Consider the following 21,611-nt stretch of genomic DNA (forward strand, 5'->3'; position numbering starts at 1 on the left):
TCTTTAAAAGAGCTCATCTTGATATAGGTAGTTATGTGTATTTTTTAGAGACTGTTTTAATTTATTTGTAATAAAAAACATTTGATAAATTAAAAAAAAATATATATATCAATACATACTACGTATAGGTATGAATCATTTTTTTATCGACAAAATTGACAACTTTATACTCTTTTCATGAACCTCCGGATTCTGGGCTTGGAATTTGAAATACTAATTCCAAAATCCCGGAACCGAAAAATCAATCCCTCGTTTCTCCCTCCCTATTTTGAAATAGAAGTTTTATAAATTTAAGTAAAATTTATGATACATGATTAGAGCGCATTTTTTTAAAGAGCCAAATTCTAAAGAAAATCATTTTATTTACATCCTTTAGTCTTGAATATTCGCGTGCTTTGCAACACCATTGTAAGTAAACCGTAATAATACTTAATATTATTCCGTGTGAAAATTCGTTTGGTGAAATTAAGTGTTTTTGACGTATGAATGGATATACGTTTTTCAGTCTTTTTCTGCTAGTAATTTGCATTAGAAATTAACGCATTCTTATTCATGTTTTTTTTCTGTATTACTATTACAAATTATTACTAGTTTTACTACTCTTCTAAATCGAATGACTGATTAAATTTGATTGAAATGAGTTTTTATAACAGTATTCAATCAGCACATTATCATTGTTTTTGTCACAATGAATAATGAATTTGTCCATTATATCTCAGAGTATCAAATAATAGGCCATTAAATTGTATACAATACATCTATATAACAATAACTTTTTTTATTTATGCGTTAGATAGTTAAATGATCAACTAGTTACTTGTTTTTTTAATGAATATTTTCATTTTCACTCATAAAATTGCTTGAATGGAGTGTTTTCGCTAATATGGTTTTATTTATTAATAATTCTGTCTACATAATATTATTATTTACTAACTGGCTGTGTGTGGTTATCTATATTAATATGCAACTACTCCGTTGAAAATGTAAACAGATAAATTTATGTTTATATGCAAAATAATATCGAATTAGTTTTATTGCAGTGCAAGCGGAAGTATAAACGCAGAATGAAAATTCTTAGAAAATAAATATCTCGTTGATATTATATTGGATACGTTCTGTTAGATTTAAGTTTAGATATAAACAACTTGGTTTAAATATTTACTTCCCAACTGAACGACTCAATAGTTAGATAATATTTATTTCTTCAAGTCAATGTATTCTATTGACAGACACATTTATTGAAGTATATTTAAAATAGTTTCAACTTTATCATGTATTCGTATATTAAAACATAATATAATATTTTAGATTTCACATAAAAATTATGTTTATTTATTATTGGTGCCTAGATAATTAATATTTTCTCCCAAAACCTTTTGTCTACGAAGAAATCCTATCATAATTCACTGGTCATTAGATTATTATATGGAACCTGTGTCTGATTATTAAAAGGAACTTTGAAATGCATCTATGTCGATTCACAGTGTGACTATTTCTTAAACTGCAGATAAATTTGACCAAAAACGTGCATTTTATTACAAATCCATATTCATGTCTTTACGGCACGGTTTTCCTATTGTCATAAGGGAACTGCAAGTGCCCACTTGAGTACAGAAATACCTACCTATATGTTTAAGTACATTGTGTATTGCATGCATGGTCACAACAAGGGAGGAGGACTGACAGGGCTCTAGCCTGGGAACCCGGCGTGATTGGTCGATCTGATAAGTGTGATAAACACACATAATAAATTTGCCCTAATGGAAAAAAAGTCTTCTGTATGTCGATATTCGACTCCATAATTCAAGTGAATTTATTCAACAATACAAAAAAAAAATCGCTAAAAATACACCGAATACCCTTATTTTTACCTGAAACAACGTTGACAAAACGATTTTGTAAAGCGTCCTACTGCCTTTAACTGTAGTGATGGGTAGGGGGGCCTGCCAAAGATCCTGGCCCGGGCCCGCTTCAAGATATGGGGACCATGATTGCATGTGTCAGAAAACATAATGTTATTTATATTGCAGTAAGGGTATTTATTATTTAAAATTTGCGTTCATTTATTTCACTAATTTTATCATGTTTTTATTAGCTCATATTCTTGTTTGTCAAGTACATATTTTTTCTTGTGTGTCCAGTCCTAGCAACTAAATTATACGTGCGTTACTATGGGAATCAACATAAAATGTGAAAATGACATTTCAGTATTCTATAATTTATTCAGTAGTTCTAGGAAGTACAATAAAAAGTTTTTAATAATACATAGAATTGTCAAGTTTATATGATTCAACAGAAAATTTAAATACGTGGTATATAAAAAGTTATTTTTATCTTGTAATTATTGCTAGTATAGTCATTTTAATATGGGTATTTTGTATACAATACTGTGTCCATTAGTAACTTAATGTAACCATTAACTAGGTATAATATGTTATTTAAATTGGTATTGCGTAATATTTTTAATTTACAGCTCACTTTTTAGTTATTTTTAAAAATATAAAACGATATCGCTTAGGTACTCATTTCAATCAAAAGTAAATTAATGGATTTTTTAAAATAATTAATTACTCGCTTTAAAAAGAAAGGGTAGGTAGTTAATTTCCGAAGTTCTTCCCGCAGGAGATTTGTTTTTTAAACGATTTAACCGAAACGATTAAAATAGAAATACCATTATCTTTATATCGAAAAGGTCATAAGTGACACGTTACCGGAAATTACCGGCGTTTGAACTTAGAAATATCATCGTCAGCGTCCCAATAGAGTGTCAATCAGAGTTATTCTGTGAAGAAGTTACAATAAGTTTTTGGTAGGTTTTTGGTGAAAAATATATGATATATACAAATACGATCATTAGTTAACACTCCATTAATTACTAATACGTTACCATTGTTCCTTGAATGGACGATTTTACACCTCTTGAATGTAGTATTTTTATTGTTTATATTAATTACTAATGATCTATTATTAAGTTTTGACGATTTATACTTATCGAGTGTATTCTTATTGATAAGGTAGGGGTTTTTTTACAAACACTTCAACTATTCATAATTTGTTTGTTATATATTTTTTATTGACTTAATATGTAGGTCAATGATGGCGAACATATGGCACACGTGCCACCAATGGCACGCGAGATGATTTTTCATGGCACGCGAATGTTTCATTTTGAAGAGAAAAGAAATACTTATTATTACTATTTTATTTATACTTAAATAATGATTTTTTTATAAAAACATTACATATAAGTAAATATATACTTAGGTACTTACTTATATATAATATTTAAAAATATTGACGACATAGCCATGCGTATTTTCTTCGGTTTTTCATATCGTTTAGGTACCAATCGATGCGGAAACGGAAATTACAAAATTCATGCATAAATAATAACAAATCGCATTGTATAAAAAATTGCAGGCAAATAATTTTAAAGAATAATCATTACGTTTAATGTAAATATACGATTGCATGAGACGGTCCTTAGGACCGGGGAATTAAAAATAAAAATATACAATCAACAAACTGTATAAAATTAATTATCGGCAGTCATTCAAATATAATAACTACTGCTTGTTATCTCTAAAAATGGAAAACCGCTCAGTGATGGAGAATATAATATAAAAGAAGAGTGGTTTAAACTTTAAATGATTCCACGATCACTTTGAGTAGGTAATTTTAAAACAAGGAAAAAAATATTCAAAGAAAAAAGATATTCAATCGGCTAGAAATACGGTGAAAGATAGAATATCAATACCTCAATTCTAATTTTTAAACCTTTTTAATAGAATTCTTAAAAAATATTTTTTTCGAAAACTAAAAAAAAGCCATAAAAACTGCTTGGCACGTCAGACAGTCGAAAAATATTATTTGGGAAATTTTGGCATGCGTACGTAAAAAGGTTCGCCATCCCTGAGGTATGTGATAAAGTTTTTACCTACTTTGTTGTGCTGATTTGTTATATAAGTTAGAATTAATTGTATTCGTTGTCAGTCATTTGCCTTTTGGTGAGTGTACACAGTGCCTGAAGATGCTGAAAGGCGAAACCCGGGTCGAAAAAAACGATTCAAATAGAATATTACAAAACATTCCATTACAATTTAAATTCAAATTTCATCAAGTAGGTACCTTCGGTCGATAGTATTAATATTATAAATACTACTCCGTTTTCCAATTGCTCTAATGTAAAACTGATAATTACCACTTACAACCTTTTGGATTAGCAGTCTTAAATATATTATGTTATAATATAATAATTATTATATTTGAGTGAGAAATATTTAATTATAGACTTTGCTCGTTTATTTTGCTTGCTATTATTTTCAATGTTCATAAAGTGGCTTCTTCATCGCAAATGTTTAATACGACGGAGATAGATAATAAACGTTGAACTGCTATTATGTAGCGAGACCTCGCTTGAAGAGTTTGGATTTCACTCTAGATTAAACAATTGATCTAATCCAAGAATCGCGAGAGAAACCGTTCATGGAGCAATTTATGCATGAGCAATATAACAATTTAAGTTAGGTATCTCGTTTTTAGTGATATTTTTATCGGTATTCAATATACCGCACCCGGGGAATAATAGTGGCACAAGTCCAAATTTGTCATTTTTGAGTTTATGCAAAAATGTTCCAAGATATCATTTCTGTCCTCACAAATAATGGCATAATTCTTAAAAATATAATGTTGGCCTTAAAAGTATTTTTATCATTATCATATTATAATATTTTACTTGAATTTAAGCAGAAATTGTGGCACAATAATCATTGTGCCATTGTTATTGCGGATGATAACATTCAAAATGAGATGATGTACCAACTTCACGCTCTTATAAAATAATTAAAAAAAAAAAACATACCGAAATAAAATATTGAAACTGATATCCTGCAAAAACAAGTATTTCGGGTTGTGCCACTATTATTCCCCGGGTGCGATTATGAAATACGAATTTTCTTGAAACGTGACAAATTTGACCAGCGCATCTATTCTATACACAAGAATGCTTTCGGCCACTATCTAGGGTATGAACGTATCCAAGTATTACCACTTATTGTACCAATTACAATAAGTGAGTTGTAATTGTTACAATAAGTGCTATATTTTAACAGCACCTCTCTTAGTTGTGATAAATTTTAGAGTGAAATAGACAGTTTTGATAGTTCAGACGGCCAACTTATTGTAATTGTTACAATAAGAAGTGTTAATATTTCTCTGTGGCGAAGGGTGGAGGTAGGCTGCTAAGATTCGACATAAATAGTGCACACCAAACTTTCTCAATCTTACGTATTTGTTTGCATTGAGCTAAGACTGCAATGTGTAGTAATGTTGATATGTTTTTGAAAATTCATTTAAACCCGGCGTAAACCATGCCATAATAGATAATTGTCAACAAATTCTCATCTGTCTATAGAATATCTAAAATTATGCTAATAAACCATACATAATTTTGGATATTATGTAGATTGAAGATTATTTTTTATCTATTATGGTTTGGTTTAGGTTAGGGCTTAATGAATTTAATAAAACTAACCAACACCACCCGTAATATGTGTTCATAATTCAATGAAAACGAATACGCATGACTGACAAAGTGTGCACTATTTTTGTCGGATCGCCCATAGCTTACCAAAACTATTATGGTTTGGTTTAAGCAGGGTTTCATCGATTTTAACAACTAACCAACAGTATCTGCACATTATAGTCTCAGTTCATTGAAAACAAATACGAATGACTGATAAAGTTTAGTGAGCTCTATTTATGTCGGATCTTAACAGCCTACCTCCACCCTTCGCCACTGAATTTCTATACTTTCCTACAGAATAGAAGCGCACGTTATGTTTGTCATATACTTTAATATAATTACGTTAAAACGTAAATTTTAATTTTGTGGTTGGCTAATAATTAATATCACCAATATCTTTATATCAACCTAGCTTAGCCAAATGTGAGTAAAGTGCCAATATTTAACTAAGTATTGTATTGGTTTTGTCATACAAATACCCAACCAAAAAAAAACAGCTTTAACTTTGTCATACAATAACTTTTGTTTTCGGTTTTTTGGGACACCGAAGATGATATTCTAAATAATTTAACTCAATAGATAATTAATGTTTGTCATCTTTCCTAACACCCTTTGAGTTAACAATATTATATTACTATATTATTTAATTATACAATTAATAATTAAGCATTGCCTAATAGCGTAATATTATGTATGTAGATAGTTGGTTTCTATAACATAATAATATTAATTCGTATTACGAAATCACTAGGTACCATATTTGTATTTGTTTATCGGCGTAATGAATTAATGTATACATTAGAATATTATTGTAAAGTGGGTATATGGTTAAACCAAAAATATTTCCAATAATTGAATTTACTAACATATTATGATCTTCTCTTCTAAAGTTTGATATATAATTATTATATTATTATCCAAATTATACTTCGTATGTACTTAGTGTTATTAAATATAAGTCTTCTTAAATGACATGATATTATTATCGCAAAATAATTAGATCGTCTAAAGATCTGTTGAAGTAAGCCTAATGTTTTATGAAAATTTGTTACCTACTATTAGATGTATAAATTATAAACATATTCTTGCTAGAGACAAAATAAATAAGCTAAAATCAATATTCACACAAAATATTATTTTTAAAATGTAGGAAGTCGATCTTCTCGAATATGATTAAATCATTGATCAATTATTTACAAGACGTGGGATAGGTCAGAAAAGCTTTACATGGCTTATTATAGTGCGACAAAATATTTGATTTATGGCAAGCTTATCATACTTATGAATAATTAATGTACCAGTAGTGTGCGGTGACTTTTTGCTATAGGGATGGTGTTAAAAATACATGATAATATATAATATATATATACAGGATTTTGTACCAAAAATCTTGGCGGGTAGCCGTTGAAGTAATATGGGGTGATATGCCGCAACCTGGTAGCTTTCATATATTTTTGATAACTACTTAAAATTAATAATATAGATACTACTATTACACAATACCTACATGTTCATCATATAATATTATTACATAAGTAGTACTTTATTTCTAGAGATGGGGAGTATCCACAGCATCAGTCGCACGCTACTAAAATGTATATATCTGAAACAAAATTGATCATTTTATTTACTCCTCACTTTTCCTACATAATGTATTTGGATAAAAAATACACATACACTTTTTACACAACGTTGCGCTATTGCGATCATTTTTGCTGATAAATAATTACCTATATTTTCGTTGGTATATTTAAGTGTTCATTGTTATGTAGATATTATATTAATTAAATTGAATAAATAAAATTGTGAAAAGATGCTGATAAAATATTGTTACATGATTTGTAGCTGAATTAATTTAAAACTATTATCTTGGAATTACAATGATGCATCTTTCAAAAAGATTTAGCTTGTATGCATACATTTATATTCAAACTAAAACGTATCATTGTTGTATTTTAATAATATAGAATTTAACGGTAATATCTGGAAACACGCAAAAATATAAAATACTAGTTATTATTGAAATTTCCAGTTTAGACTCATTGCCTTTGCGTCTGTTTGCTAAATAATTTTTGCGAATTGCCTTCTTCGCCATTCCTCGTTTTATGACAAAATGTACTAATATATTTGTTTTGTGTTTGGTTATATAGAAGTGCAACGATATGTGGTGGAGACGATTTCCATGACGACGCAGTCGGAGCGGCGCATCGTAAGAGAGGCTCCAGCGACGCGAGGAAAAGGTGAGGCACTATTTTTTTTCTTCTCTGGTTAACTGGTCGTACACCTCAATCCTCGGTCAGGTAAGACATCGTCACTGTACAGGCCATTTGGCGTAACCCTCAAATATTAAATTGTTCTGGAAGTGAAAAAAACTGTGGGCATTGGATTTACTTATTATTTTATATAATATTTATTTATTATTTTATATATCTATTTATATTATTTTATTATAAATTGAGAATTTTCTTTTATTGACACACTAGTGGCTTGCGTTAAGAGGGTTACAGGATTTGGCTGGAATATTTTTTGTCAAGTTACAAATGGCTTAAAAAATAGTTTTGAATTATTTTGATATGTAATATTTTTTTGGGATTTATGATACATGATACAATAAGTCCATTGCCATCAAAATGTCACTTCGGTGAAAAGTGAGGGTTACACCAATTGGCCTGTATAGTGACGACATAATAAATTGTTCAATTCTGGATTAATTAATATTGAATTGAATTATTGAACATGTTGCCTGCATATGGGTTGAACATCTGTATTATCTTAGTACCTACTTAATTTATACTTATAAAGTATATTATCGTCCTTGGTGATTTAAAAACAATTATATTGTATGCTTCATAACAATAGGATAGCCGAACTCTGTTTCAATACAATAGTGATATAACATTTTGATTTATCATGAATATTATCAAACAAACCCTAGATAAGGTAATATTTATCATTATTTCGGGATACCTATTCCTTTTTATTTACCTACGTTATCGATAATATAACGATTACATAAAAGGATTAACTTCACTATATTTCGGGGTTATATATTATCGCTACCCTTTTTATTAAACATATTCAAGCAATGCCTACTATCACATAATATAGTAGATACATTGACTCACACTGTCACACTTCGCACAGAGATGTGTCAGACCACGATGTGTAGTTTTTTGTATCCCTTTAACATAAAGCAAACCGCATTTCACACCTATTTACCCATGTCGTCACTTTCCAGCTTTCAAAGCATTTAATTACAATAATAGGAAACAGGGGTAAAGGTGTGGCATTTATCCCGTTTGATCTTAAAATCGATTCTGTTTTATTCGGATTTAGATAATTTCATAGTAAGATTCTAGTGACGCAAAAGGTCGTTTTTATTTATGATATATGCAGAACTTTGAATAAAGATATACGCAATCAATTGCATGTGTGTATAAATTTATAATCTTATTCAAAAAAACTATTACTACGACGTTATACAACTACAGCAATAAGATTGCGACGGTTATCTGTTCAAGTCCCATTTTGACATGTATATGTCTTACTGCTGGCCGTGATATTAAAATTGTGTGCACAAAATCTAGCGTTATGCAGAATGTTACCAGCCGAGTGGTCGAACGTTCTCTCCGATCACCGAAGTTAAGCAACATCATGCGCGGATAGTACCTACTTGGATGGGTGACCGCTTTTTTTTACACGAAAAAAGAACGCACTCGAGTGGTTTCGAACCACCAATTTTTCGGTTATCGAATTTCGAATCGATTTGCATCACAGGACGGGACTGCAATAGTGACAATTTTATTGTTTAATAATAACTGCAAATTTCACAACTGGGAATAAGTTGTAAAATTATTAAAGTATTTTTCTAACGCAATAATAATTACATTATTCTTTCTTTGGTAGATTTTCAGTTTGATGCGTAATTTTAATGTGTAAAATTTTGTGGTTTCATAAATGTGTTGTATTAAGCACTTCAAAGCTGACAGAAGAATTGAGACCTATGGTTTCTTTCAGTACCTATTAGACTTTTAATTGTCTAGAAAGGTGAAGAAAACAATTGAAATTAACTAGCAGAATGTGGAGTAAGTGGACAGTCGTGACATAAGTGGACAGTCCCACAGGACGTGCTCTGTGTCCTGCTGGTCGTGTTCACATAAGCAACCCAACCCATGTCCTGTCAAGCCAAACCCCTGAAGTTTGGCCGCAAAGTTTCCATGACCAGTCATGAATTGACTGGTCCAGTGGGTCGGCATCAACCTCATCGCCATGTGTCTCACCGAGACATCTGGAAAGTATAGAAAAGTCAGGGAAGGCCATCCATCTCGCCTGTCATGCCGCATATGCGGTGTTGTAGACAGTCAGATACAGTCTTCCTGTAGCTTACGCCCTCCACTCTCGATGGCGGTGTCAGAGGGACACCGGCAAAAGTTGTATTGATCGTCCTCATAAGAAGAGTGATCGATCCTCTAATTTTAACGTGCAAGTCGAAGGGTAAGACCCCCGCAAGGACCGCCAGGGAGAAAAGGAAATGTAGAATCATTTTCAATAGCTATCTCAAAAACAGTAAAAATCAAGTTATCTAGTTGTAGTATTGAGGTGACGATATCATCTGCGACCAATTAATATGTACCCGGTAAAATTGATGTTAAACTGTATGCAAAATAAATGGCGCACTAGTGATGGCAAGACTATTTACGTTACAAAAAATTTTGTGTTCTGACGATTATATTTTGCTTTACGTACACGTTACGTTATATAAATAGGTACAACTGATTAGCTATGTATGTCTTCCTTCAAGTAAAGACCGAAAATGTTCCTTCCAGATATTTGTTATGAGATATCCAAATCAATTTTATGCTTTTCCTAAATAATTGGTCCGTAGGTCCATTCTCATCATTTAAAACATTCTAATGAAGAGGTACTTCCAGTTTGGTCAATTAAAAGTTGAGTCAGACTGTAATTATAAAAACAAAAATGGGCTTGAAAATGTTGTGATACGTGATTTTAACATTATGGACATTCAAGTATTTTTAACCCCTGGCTGCTCTTGCATTAAGTTATATTTTCAGATAAAATAACATTACTAGATTGTTGTTCTTTGGCCACAGATCATAATATTATAATATATTATATTCCATTTCAGATTTTCACGGTTGTTTGTTGTCTTAATAGATTTTTGGATTTCCACCGTGTATTCGTCTTTCTTCTCTCCCCGACGTTTCTCAACACTTTATCTTTTGAGAATGGCCTCTCCAACGAGTCCGAAACGTCGACGAAAGAAAAAGGAAGAAACCCAAAAATCTGTTATGATATTCCGTTGGGATTTGCCGTATTACTTAATATAAACTAGGGATTGTGTCATTTATTTATTAGATTACAAAAAACACATAAAAAATTCATAATTACCATATATTACAATTATTTTGCACATTTTTACGATCCCCTAATTCCATGAAAATAGGAGAACATAAATATTTCAAAATAATTGTTTTAATTGGATATTTTTAGTATGTAAAACATGTTTTTATTTAAATATGAAAATAAATCCAAGTATGCATTCATATATTTTCAATTGCTGGATATTGAGAGTTTACCGGGTTTCAGGATCACCAAATCTTCAAATGCCAATACTTAATACGTGATCAATGTCACACTGTTTGTGTTTTGTATGCTCAGATTAGCTGAATTTTGACGGTCACGTGTAGTTTTTAAAATTTATTAGCGGTGTGAAGCTGATAAAGTGATAAGCCACGCCGTGTCACCTGATTGTGTAATTGGACCTTAGATACTTGTTTCATCACTTCCGCAACTCATTTGATTTACCAAATCCTATGTTTTTATTAAGTAGGTATCAGTGCCGAAGACTCCATAATAGGCGATTGTTTAAAGCCTACCTTCTAAAAAAAATATAGATCTTCAAGCATTTAATTTAAATTACAATAAATAAAGAAATGTGTAAAAAAATCTATCGTCATAATTTAGAACACCGTTTAGTTTAGTTAAGTTTAGAATCAAAAATAAGTTACAACCGCCATCTGCTCTCAACTAAACTAGCGAATTAATGGAGAAATTATAGGTCTATTTTATATGGCCAGTCACTTACGTGACTGATGTCAAACATGTTGTCTGGAAATTTGTATGGAGTTTACAAGCGATATTCGAACAGCCTAAACTCTGTATGAATATGTTTATTGTCGATGACTGCCGGTATAGGCAAATAATAAATAATGAAGGTGATTAAAAAAATGTTTTTAAAAATAAAAACAATAATTGTATCTCGTGAATATTATATAAGTTACTTAGTTCAGTCATAAACAAAAATAATTTATATAATGTTGTCATTATTTTCAGTTCAAATGCGAGTGCAATATCGTATTATCTTCTTATTTCCCGTAAGAATACCTGATAAGTGTGCTCTCTTTCTCTGATCTCCACAGCTTACATCTATCCAAAAGTCACCTTTAGCCACTGGTAGATAGGTAGACATTACCATGTAAAGAAGCCGAGTCAGGTGGTTTGTAAACAAGTCAGATGATAAAAGAAAGTAATCCAAAATGGGTGTTATGTACGGGAATGCGTTAATACAGACATTTTAGCGAGCAGCACCGGAATCATTTTGTAGATTGGAATCTAGACTTGTGAAAGTGTGACAAAACGTAACACGGGTTTGTACTTGTGTAGGTAGGCTGTTATCATCAAACGTGTTAATGGACATGTCCCAATTTTACACCATTTTCCAGTGGTTTGTAAAACACCCCAAAATTATAATGCCGGCATTCTTTTGCACTTTTTAGACTTTATATTAAAATATTATCGCGATACTCATACGGTAATATTTCAATGTTATTTTTTTTAATTTATACAAAACTTAGATACGTATCTGCCACTGGCGAAGGGTGGAGGTAGGCTGTTAAGATCCGACATAAATAGTGCACAGTAGTCAATCATACGTATGTGTTTTCATTGAACTAAAACTACAATATGCAGATGGTTTTGGTTAATTCTTAGAAATTAATTATGCCCTACGTAAACCATGCCATAACTGATTATAGTCAAAAAAGTGTTGTCAATCTTTAAAATATCTAAAATTATGCCAATAAATCATACATAGTTTTAGATATTTTATAGATGGAAGAATATTTTTTATCTCTTGTGGTTTTTAAAAAACTCACCGACAACATCAGTAATAATATGTATTATTCAAGGGGAACAAATAAGTATGACAGAAAAAAAGGTAGATCGCCCATATAACACATTAACTATCATGGTTTGGTTTAGGCAGGGTTTAATGGATTTTTAAAAACTAACCAACACTATCTACAAATCGTAGTCTTAATTCAATGAAAACAAATACAAATGGCTGACAAAGTTTAGTGTGCAATATTTATGTCGGTTCTTAATAGCCTACCTCCACCCTTCGACACTGACTCACTACCTGAACATAGATATGGCATATCCAGTATCAAATACTTACTGTATTGAAGTAAAATATCAATGCAGTTACACCCACGGTGACCGCGGCTTAAGCGTTGGACTATAACGCCGTGGGTCCCAGGTTCCTTTCCTGGGTCTGGCAAGTACATATATTGTTTTTCAATTCATGTGTGAGTCAGGGTATGGACCTAATAAGTTGAGCAAGTGGCTGACATCCATTTCTCGTAAAAAAAAAACAAATTCTGTTATAATACAAACCACTATCTACTCTGTGGAGGCCCATACGATCCTATCCATAGGATCGGACATGGTCGGATAAAGTATCGATACTGGCAGATAATTTCATAAATATCGAAATATTTTATTTGCGTGATCTTTTTAGCTTCTACTTAACGGAAAGTTATTATTGTTGGTTGCTAAGGGGTTTCTAGCAACTAAATTATTAATATATACGTGCGTTACTATGGAAATCAATATGAAATGTCAAAGTGACATTTCAGTATTCTATAATATTTATTCAATATTTCTATCAGACGGTATTTTATGTTACCATATGAATAATATTTTTTTATTTCTGCGTTAGTGGACCGCAAAACGTTTCTCCTATAGTGGTACTAGTAGTATCTACACAACTCTCGATTGGGCCCAATCGATCCAATTAACCTTAGACCAGGCCTGAATGAAATAGTGACACATTTTATTTGTTGGACACTTATTGTTTGGTTTTTATATTGTTAGGATTAGAGATATTATTTGTCGATTTGATTCCAAAAAATCCAAAGACAGAATTGTGTTCAAGATGGAGTTCGGGATGAAAGAAAAACATCCAAACTTTGTTTAAACCTGTTATTACAATTATAGATGCACTTAAATTTACCAGAGATCTGTGAATCCGAATGCATATTAGGTTTATGTTATAAACAGTCGGTATTACAATATCGAAGTATAGATCAAGAAATATTGATATTTTTTGATACCCCCAGATGTGTCATATCTAACAATAATTATGAGTTTTGACACTCAAAAAATAGGTCGAATATGTAATTCAATGTATAATGTCTCAAAGAATTAATAACGGACGTAAAATTTTATCTTTATTGATGTATCTGGTTGAGTAACAAAAATATTATTGTCAATCAACGAATTGGTGAAGTATAAGAGTAATTTCGTATTATTAATTTCATGATTTCATAGTAATTATCAAACAAATAAATAATATCTTAATTCATTTTTGCTTTATTTTGTATATAAAAATAGCTAGGTCACATGCTGCAGACTATTTTTATTTTTCAAGTGTCTGTCATATAGTCTGCTGCTGAGAATAGGCTCTTTGTGTGTTCATCAAAAACTTATTAAGGGCGTTTAACCGTGACGTCCAATTTTTTTCATGTCTGTGTTTTTCTACGACATTTTCTTAGAGAATGGGGTTAACTATGCTGAAATAAAAAAATATGTCCATACACAAATTAATATGATTGTCTTTTAAATAGAGCAAAAACAATAATTTTTCAATGCAATCTTTGTTTAAGGTCATATAATTTGTTGAATAACTTGTAAATTGAAAAGCATACCTTTATGTATATTTAGCAGTAGCAAAGGATAGAGGTATGCTGCTAAGATTCGACATAAACAGTGCACACTAAACTTTGTCAGTCATAATTATTTGTTTTCATTGAACTAATAATATAATTTGCTGATGGTTAGTTTCTAAAATTAAATTAAATCCTGCCTGAACCAAACCATAATAGTTTAGGTACACTATGAAAGATCCGAAAAAAAAATGTAAACATTTTCAGTCACTTTTGTTTTGTTTTCGTTGTATTAAGAATACGTATTACATATGGTGTTGGATAGTTTTTTTTTTTTAAATCCATTAAGCCCTGACTAAAACAAACCATAATTGATAAAAATATTCTTCCATCTATAACATATCTAAAATTATGCATGGCTTAATTGCATACTTTTATATATTTTATAGATAAACGATACTTTTTTCATTATTATCTACCATGACTTAGATAAGGCAGGCTTTAATTGAATTTAAAAATTTTACAAATACTATAAATACATATTGTTGTAGTCTTTTTTCAACGAAAACAAATACGATTATCTGACAAAGTTTAGTGTACATTATTTATGTCGAATCTTAACAGCCTACCTCCACCCTTCGCCACTGGTATGTATATAGACATTTCTTCAATTTTCTGATTTGATAGACCGCATGAGAGCAAACAAGGTGATGAAATGAGTCACAAAAAACGAAAAAACGCAAAAAAAAAACACTTAAAAACCGTACAGTATTTCAACGGTCGAGATTTGGTGCCTAAAAATCGCTTATAATAATAAAACTTGGTAAAATTTTTGTACAAATTATTGTAAATGTTGCTATTATTTTTAATGGTTTCATCTAATATATTATTTTTCTCAAAATTAGGTGCAAATTCATAGAAAAGCTCTGGAGATTAATATAAACCAATGCCTTATGGTATTATTTAGGTTCATATTACGGGTTTGTGGATTATAAAGAAAAATATAATATAGTCTCTAATGACCTGTGCACACGTTGTCTTTTAGCTTTCAAGCAATGATAATATTACCACCTTATAACGAACGGTGAACGAAATAACACGCAAAAGTAAGGGAAAAATATGACCAAGCTTACTGAGAAAGCTTTTCTGTTTTAATATTTCTATTTCATACGCTCGCAGAAGAAGGAAAATTTACTTTCTGAATTACAATAATAATCGAAAAGGAAAGTATGACCCTGCATTTATAATTAATTGAATCTGTATGTCTGTACTACAAAATCCAGAAATAAAATACTAAATTAACAGATTCTAGAAATTTGCAAAATTAAATATATACTTATGACAATTAAGATTAAGAACATTTAGTAAAGTATACTTGAAAACGATTGGCAAAAGTACCATCCCAATATTATGGTGATACATGCAAGATTTACGTCATATTCCTATAGACTTAATTTTGCAAACATTGAATGAAAATAATCTTATAACGAAAAAAAGACTACCACTACAAAATAATATTATTATATTGTATTATAATAGTAAATCACCAAACTTCATTCGGTATTTTTTTAAATATTTTTTCTTAGCAAATGATACCTACAGGCTAAACCCAACTTCATCTTTATCAGTAGTTATTAAACACAAAACTGTATGCAAAAATAGTATTTTTAAACTTAGTTTTACATTTCATTCGTTAACTTTTCTTTCTGTTTTTTTTATTATTATAACACTGATAGTCCTTTTGTTATTTAATTATTTTCCTATAAAAAATTAAGTCTAATGAGGTTAGAGAATTCAGTTAGAAAGTGTCCCTATAAAAATAAGTATATTCGAACAATTTATATTTTAATTATATGCACATTTTCGAGAAATAATAACACTAATTAATGGGTTATGCCAGTAACATTTAGTATTTAAAATTATTGAAATATATTTTTAATAGAAAAATGTTTCACTCGGGCCGGTATTAGACTATAAAAAATTTTGAGAAATATCTTTTATGAAAAATATTTTCTAAGATCTTCTATAACGTGATACTTAGTTATATTTATAATATATATATATTTCATAAAAGATCTTTTATAAAAAATATACATAAGATCAAAGATTATCAGTTATATTGTAAATACTATTTACGCCACTGTTGGCAGAGTTAGTTTCAAATTTGAAGACGGAAAGAAATTAACCAATAATATGAAAAAAATATAAATTGTTATAGAATAATCGCATTCCTGATAACAAAAATATAATTAACAACCGGAAATATAAACTTACAAGCCAAAATACATTTGTAGTCAATTTGGAAAAATTAGCTATTATAAAATATTTTACGCAGTTTCATATTACCTACCATCTTATGTTTTATAAAAGAATGTTTAAAAAAAAAAAACAATAAAAAATTGATAAAAATCTTTGACAAATATGTTTATAGTATATTACCGGCTTTATGCTCAATCACTGCATCGATAAATACCTCTAATAAATTGATTAATTACGAAATGCCTGTTTAATTAAAATCGCCGTTCGCACTTACCGAGCGAGATAGACAACAAACGAGCGATACCTCTGCCTCTGAAATCAATTATATTAATATCTACATACATTCCATCATTATGAATTATAATAGTGTTATAAATAATTAATATATGATTTGATAATAATATTATGAACTATAATACTTATTACCTTTTAACCGCAGACGGTCGTATTTTGAAAGCATTACAATTATTATTTCCAATGTATGATAAAGTTAAATAATTGGTGGGTAGTGACGGCACTTTGAAAATAATTTATGCAATATTTCCGATATCCGATGACATATTTACGGAAAACACATACATGAAAATTTTCTATATTAAAAATATGTTAATGTACTCAACATATTATTTTAAATAATTTATAAATAACACCCCAGCAACATAATAATATCTTGTGTAATATATTATTATATTAGGTATTAGAAAACATTACATCGGATTTTGACCAATATAGTTTACGGATTAAACATCTGTAATAAAAATCGAACCGAAATTTAATAACAGCCATGTATCTGAGGTATCTTAAGTGACTGGAAACTTGATGGTTGTATGTTCAAATCCCACGCGGTACAACTATTATTTTACAATAGTTATATTTTGGAGATGTTCCAAATTATATGGTCGATAATGAATTCTATAATTCAAAATTTTGGGTAGGTATTACCTATCGATTGAATAAAAAAAAAATCGGTGTGTGTACTTATGTACGCGCGTTAGAAGTTATAGGTAGGTATTGTATTGGACCAAAAGTCATATTTGCCATACAGTGGTTATAATCGATTCAGAAGTGCCCATGATGAATTAATAAATAAATTCTTTAATTATTTCTCGTTGTTTTTATTTTATTTTGACCAACAATAATAAATTCGTTTCTTTGGCAACGGAACAATTCTTCGTACATATAATAATAAATTCGCTGCATAGGCAACGGAATAAACTATAATATTGTACTGTATAATTGTCACGATTGCATTATCATACTGTAGCGTAAAGGCAGTACGTTCGGCTGATAACTGAACAATCGTGGTTCGAATCCAATCGAGTGCGACTTTTTTCGTGTGAAAAAATAAATTATGTGTTACATGTCACACGCCAAAAATACACTTTGATCTGATTTACCAAACGAAAGAAGTATACCATCAAAAAAATTAAAATAAATGCTATACCTAATATACATTACGGCAGTGGTCTCCAACCTTTGTGTTACTACGCCTCTCTTTAAAAAAAATCTAATCTTGGCGCCTCCCCCCCTTTATTTCATTAAATAATACAGACACTTTTTTAACACACAAGTTTTTACTACTTACTTATATCAAATTCATTTTTTAATTAATTTTTTTTTCATGCGACGAATGAGCTTGTTTATTACCACAATCAATTTTAAAAGAAGTCAACCAAATTCATCATCGTTCATTGACAAAAATTAATGGATTCTATCATGAGCTCCACATAGTGAATAGGGCCCACAGGCCAGGATCTTTCACCCATATATTAAAAATATTTAATAGCCCTGAAACAAAGCAGCGCCGCAGGCGAATTTTTTTACTATTAATAAAATTATATGAAAAATGCATTAGCAAACTAACCAAGAACTCAGGAAATAGATTTTTGTTTGCTTCAATATATCTGGCGTAGAAATCATTTAAAAGTGGAGACATGTATTATTGTTATATTATATTAAAGAAATCACGTCAAAAACAGTTTAAAAAAAAATATATCACCCTGCCTACACGCTTCAGTTGACACTTTAGCTACGAGTGACATTTAAATTTAAGGTTATTGTTTTCATGCAACCAGCGGTCGTTTTGTGCATTACCGAAACAGAGCGTTTGCAAAAGCGCCATTTTTAAATTTCTCCGCTCCAAATATTTTGTTAATAGGATTTAAATATATGTATTATATATTTAAATAAACATTCATGCACTGAATTTTCACTGTTACGTTAAGATATTAACTTTTATTTATTTGTAGATATTATGGTATAAAAAATAATTTATCCAAAAATTTTGGCGCCTCCCCTGGCAATAGATCGCGCCTCCCAGGTTGGAAACCGCTGCATTACGGTACTGCTGCTGGACCATTCTGAGTTCCCTGTGCTGGACACTACTAAAATTAATATAATGTACATATTTAAAAAAAAAAATATATATATATATATAAAATGTTAATATTAGACAGATTTACAGTAACATAGTAATTGTAGTATCTCGACATGTGCCCGAAAATTTGGATAAATATAAAAAAATCTCCGTTCATATTGTCTCATTTTGCCACGTTTATTAAAAAGGCATTCTCTTGTACATGTAGGTACCTAATGTAACGTGAAATATCACAACAAAAATGCAATTAAAAGTTTTGTCACAGGTTCAAATGCAAAGCACGATGCTAATGGACATTTTTGGTTCGTTAAATCCGACATGTTTTCAAGATTGTAGTTGCTAAAGTACTTTAAAACAAAACTTGTGAGCAACTGAACGATATTATTATTAAATAACGAACTACCTGTGATAATGCTTACAATTAATGTGATTACATGCTTTTTTATTTATCATGGTAATATTATTTTATTACTATTGAGATTATTGTTACATATATTATATTTTACTTAAAGAACTTAGTATAGCCCCAATACAGGGAGTTGTTGTTCAGCTAATGACTACCAATCCGTTACAACACATCCTCTACAGTCTACATTACATAATGAGTGTTAAGTTGTGATTAATTTAGTCTATGGTTTCGTCATTTTTCAGAATATTTTAACGATCACCATCTCTGTTAATTTCTATGACGGAGAGTGCCAATTCTAATATATTAGTATTTTGAATTATTATTCATTATTCATGCTTATTTCGATTAAGTTTAACAATTTCTACGTATGCATACGTTAAAATTACTTGGGATATTATATCCACAGATAATAATATGTTGAACAGAACCCAACCTGCAGACCATAGATAATAGACAGCATTCTTATGGAAAATACATAGTGGCGACCGCTAAAACCAAAAAACACGCCATTTTGACATTAGTCGAAAATGTCTAGGCATGTAGAAAATGACAAAAAACGTTCATTGAGTCATGCAAGTGTAAATGCAGTGCGCTACAACGTGGGGTAACCTGATTGTTTTTTTGATGATTTCGGCAGATATTGCTAACTGACAATGTTCATTTAAAGGTTCAAAATGTGCTACGGGATGGGAGCATCAGTCTAATAACATTTTTAACACCAATAAAGACGACATTATACACTTTTCCCGTAGCGGCAGCATACTGTGACGTGACGTGATAGTACGCGACATGCACCTCAATATAATCACAACTTTAGTGGCAACAGAAATGAAACTTTTTGTTTTGTCCTCTATTTTAATAATTTTGTTCACGGAATTATTGGCATCCATCACATCTGCATTTACATTAAGGTTGTCAACGTACCTACTTATAATGTTACCTATTAGTCGTAATAATAAAACTATATATACGTAAAAGATAAAATAGCCAAAGCAAGTAATATTTATTATCACTTGTGCAATTGCTGACAACGATAGTGATTCAAGACTGCCAGTGTGCATGTTTTATTTTCCTTTTTTGTATTAGCTTTGACAGTTTTTTATTAGGTACATATCAGTCGGTTATAGTATCGCTTCAAAAGCTGTAGTTTTTTTAGAGTATATCGAAAAAAAAATCAGGTATACTAACGTGGGTAATAAAAATACGAAATAAAAACAGCATATCGGTAGGTTTTGAATGTGTGAGTGTCCTAAAAAAATGAAACACACCTCATAGACGTGCAATAGTGTGTGTTGCAACCTTCGAATATAGCGATATTGAATGGGCGTCATTGCATAAACTGAGAGCAGTTTTCAGAACGAAGGACAAGCTTAAAATGACGTATTCATGACACGTGTTTAAGTTTATCCCATTTTCTTCCATACTCAAGATTGGTTGCCTGTTCTTCACACCCATTAGGTGTTTTAGTTTCTATTAATTCTCTGTTCCCTGTTAGGTACATTTTCAGACACTAAGCGATGCAAATAATAATTGATTACTTTAGTTTCCTAATTTCTCAACCGCCTTAGATGACTATTCTCAAATTGATTATTAAAAATATAATTGTTGACAACTCTAATAACAAAACATATACGTAAGAGGAAATACGCGAATAATATAATATACCTTAAGATAATACGCATATAACTCACACTGGTATATAAAGGTAACACAACAAAACACCACATATGAAGATAGAACTGAAAGCTGTCGACAAGTTGAAATACTTACGACAACTCAATTCGTAGGCAGGTGTAGTAAACTTGGAACTGCAAACTCAGCGTGTTTTGATCGGATGTGCTCACATCTTGGAGCTTTGCTGAGACCGCACGGAACAACATAATGTCTTCTTAACTTTGCCGGAGAGTTTGAACGTCTTGTAAACTTTGCAAGTTAAAACTCTTGTCTCTGGAGAGACTGTAAATCGTTGATCGCCACGGGAAACGGTTGACTACATCTGCCTTTTAATAATATGATTCGGTAGCAGCTGATTTATGTAATTTACGTCGGCTACCATGGGTATTATTACTGTTTGAT

The 21,611-nt window shown here is 30.6% G+C and overlaps 1 protein-coding gene across 1 annotated transcript in view; it reads left to right on the forward strand.

Moving 5' to 3' along the window:
* Positions 1-21,611, forward strand: part of LOC147080005 (uncharacterized) — a 432,855-nt gene that overhangs the window by 349,613 nt on the left and 61,631 nt on the right. The window contains exon 4 of the mRNA XM_085947533.1: positions 7,675-7,764. Within this exon, the coding sequence (XP_085803659.1) occupies positions 7,675-7,764 (90 nt within the window). The remainder of the gene's footprint in view (positions 1-7,674; positions 7,765-21,611) is intronic.

This window comes from Rhyacophila brunnea, unplaced genomic scaffold (genome assembly GCF_057557595.1).
Source record: "Rhyacophila brunnea isolate RB1 unplaced genomic scaffold, BYU_Rbru_1.0 scaffold_1, whole genome shotgun sequence".
Lineage (NCBI taxonomy): Eukaryota > Metazoa > Arthropoda > Insecta > Trichoptera > Rhyacophilidae > Rhyacophila > Rhyacophila brunnea.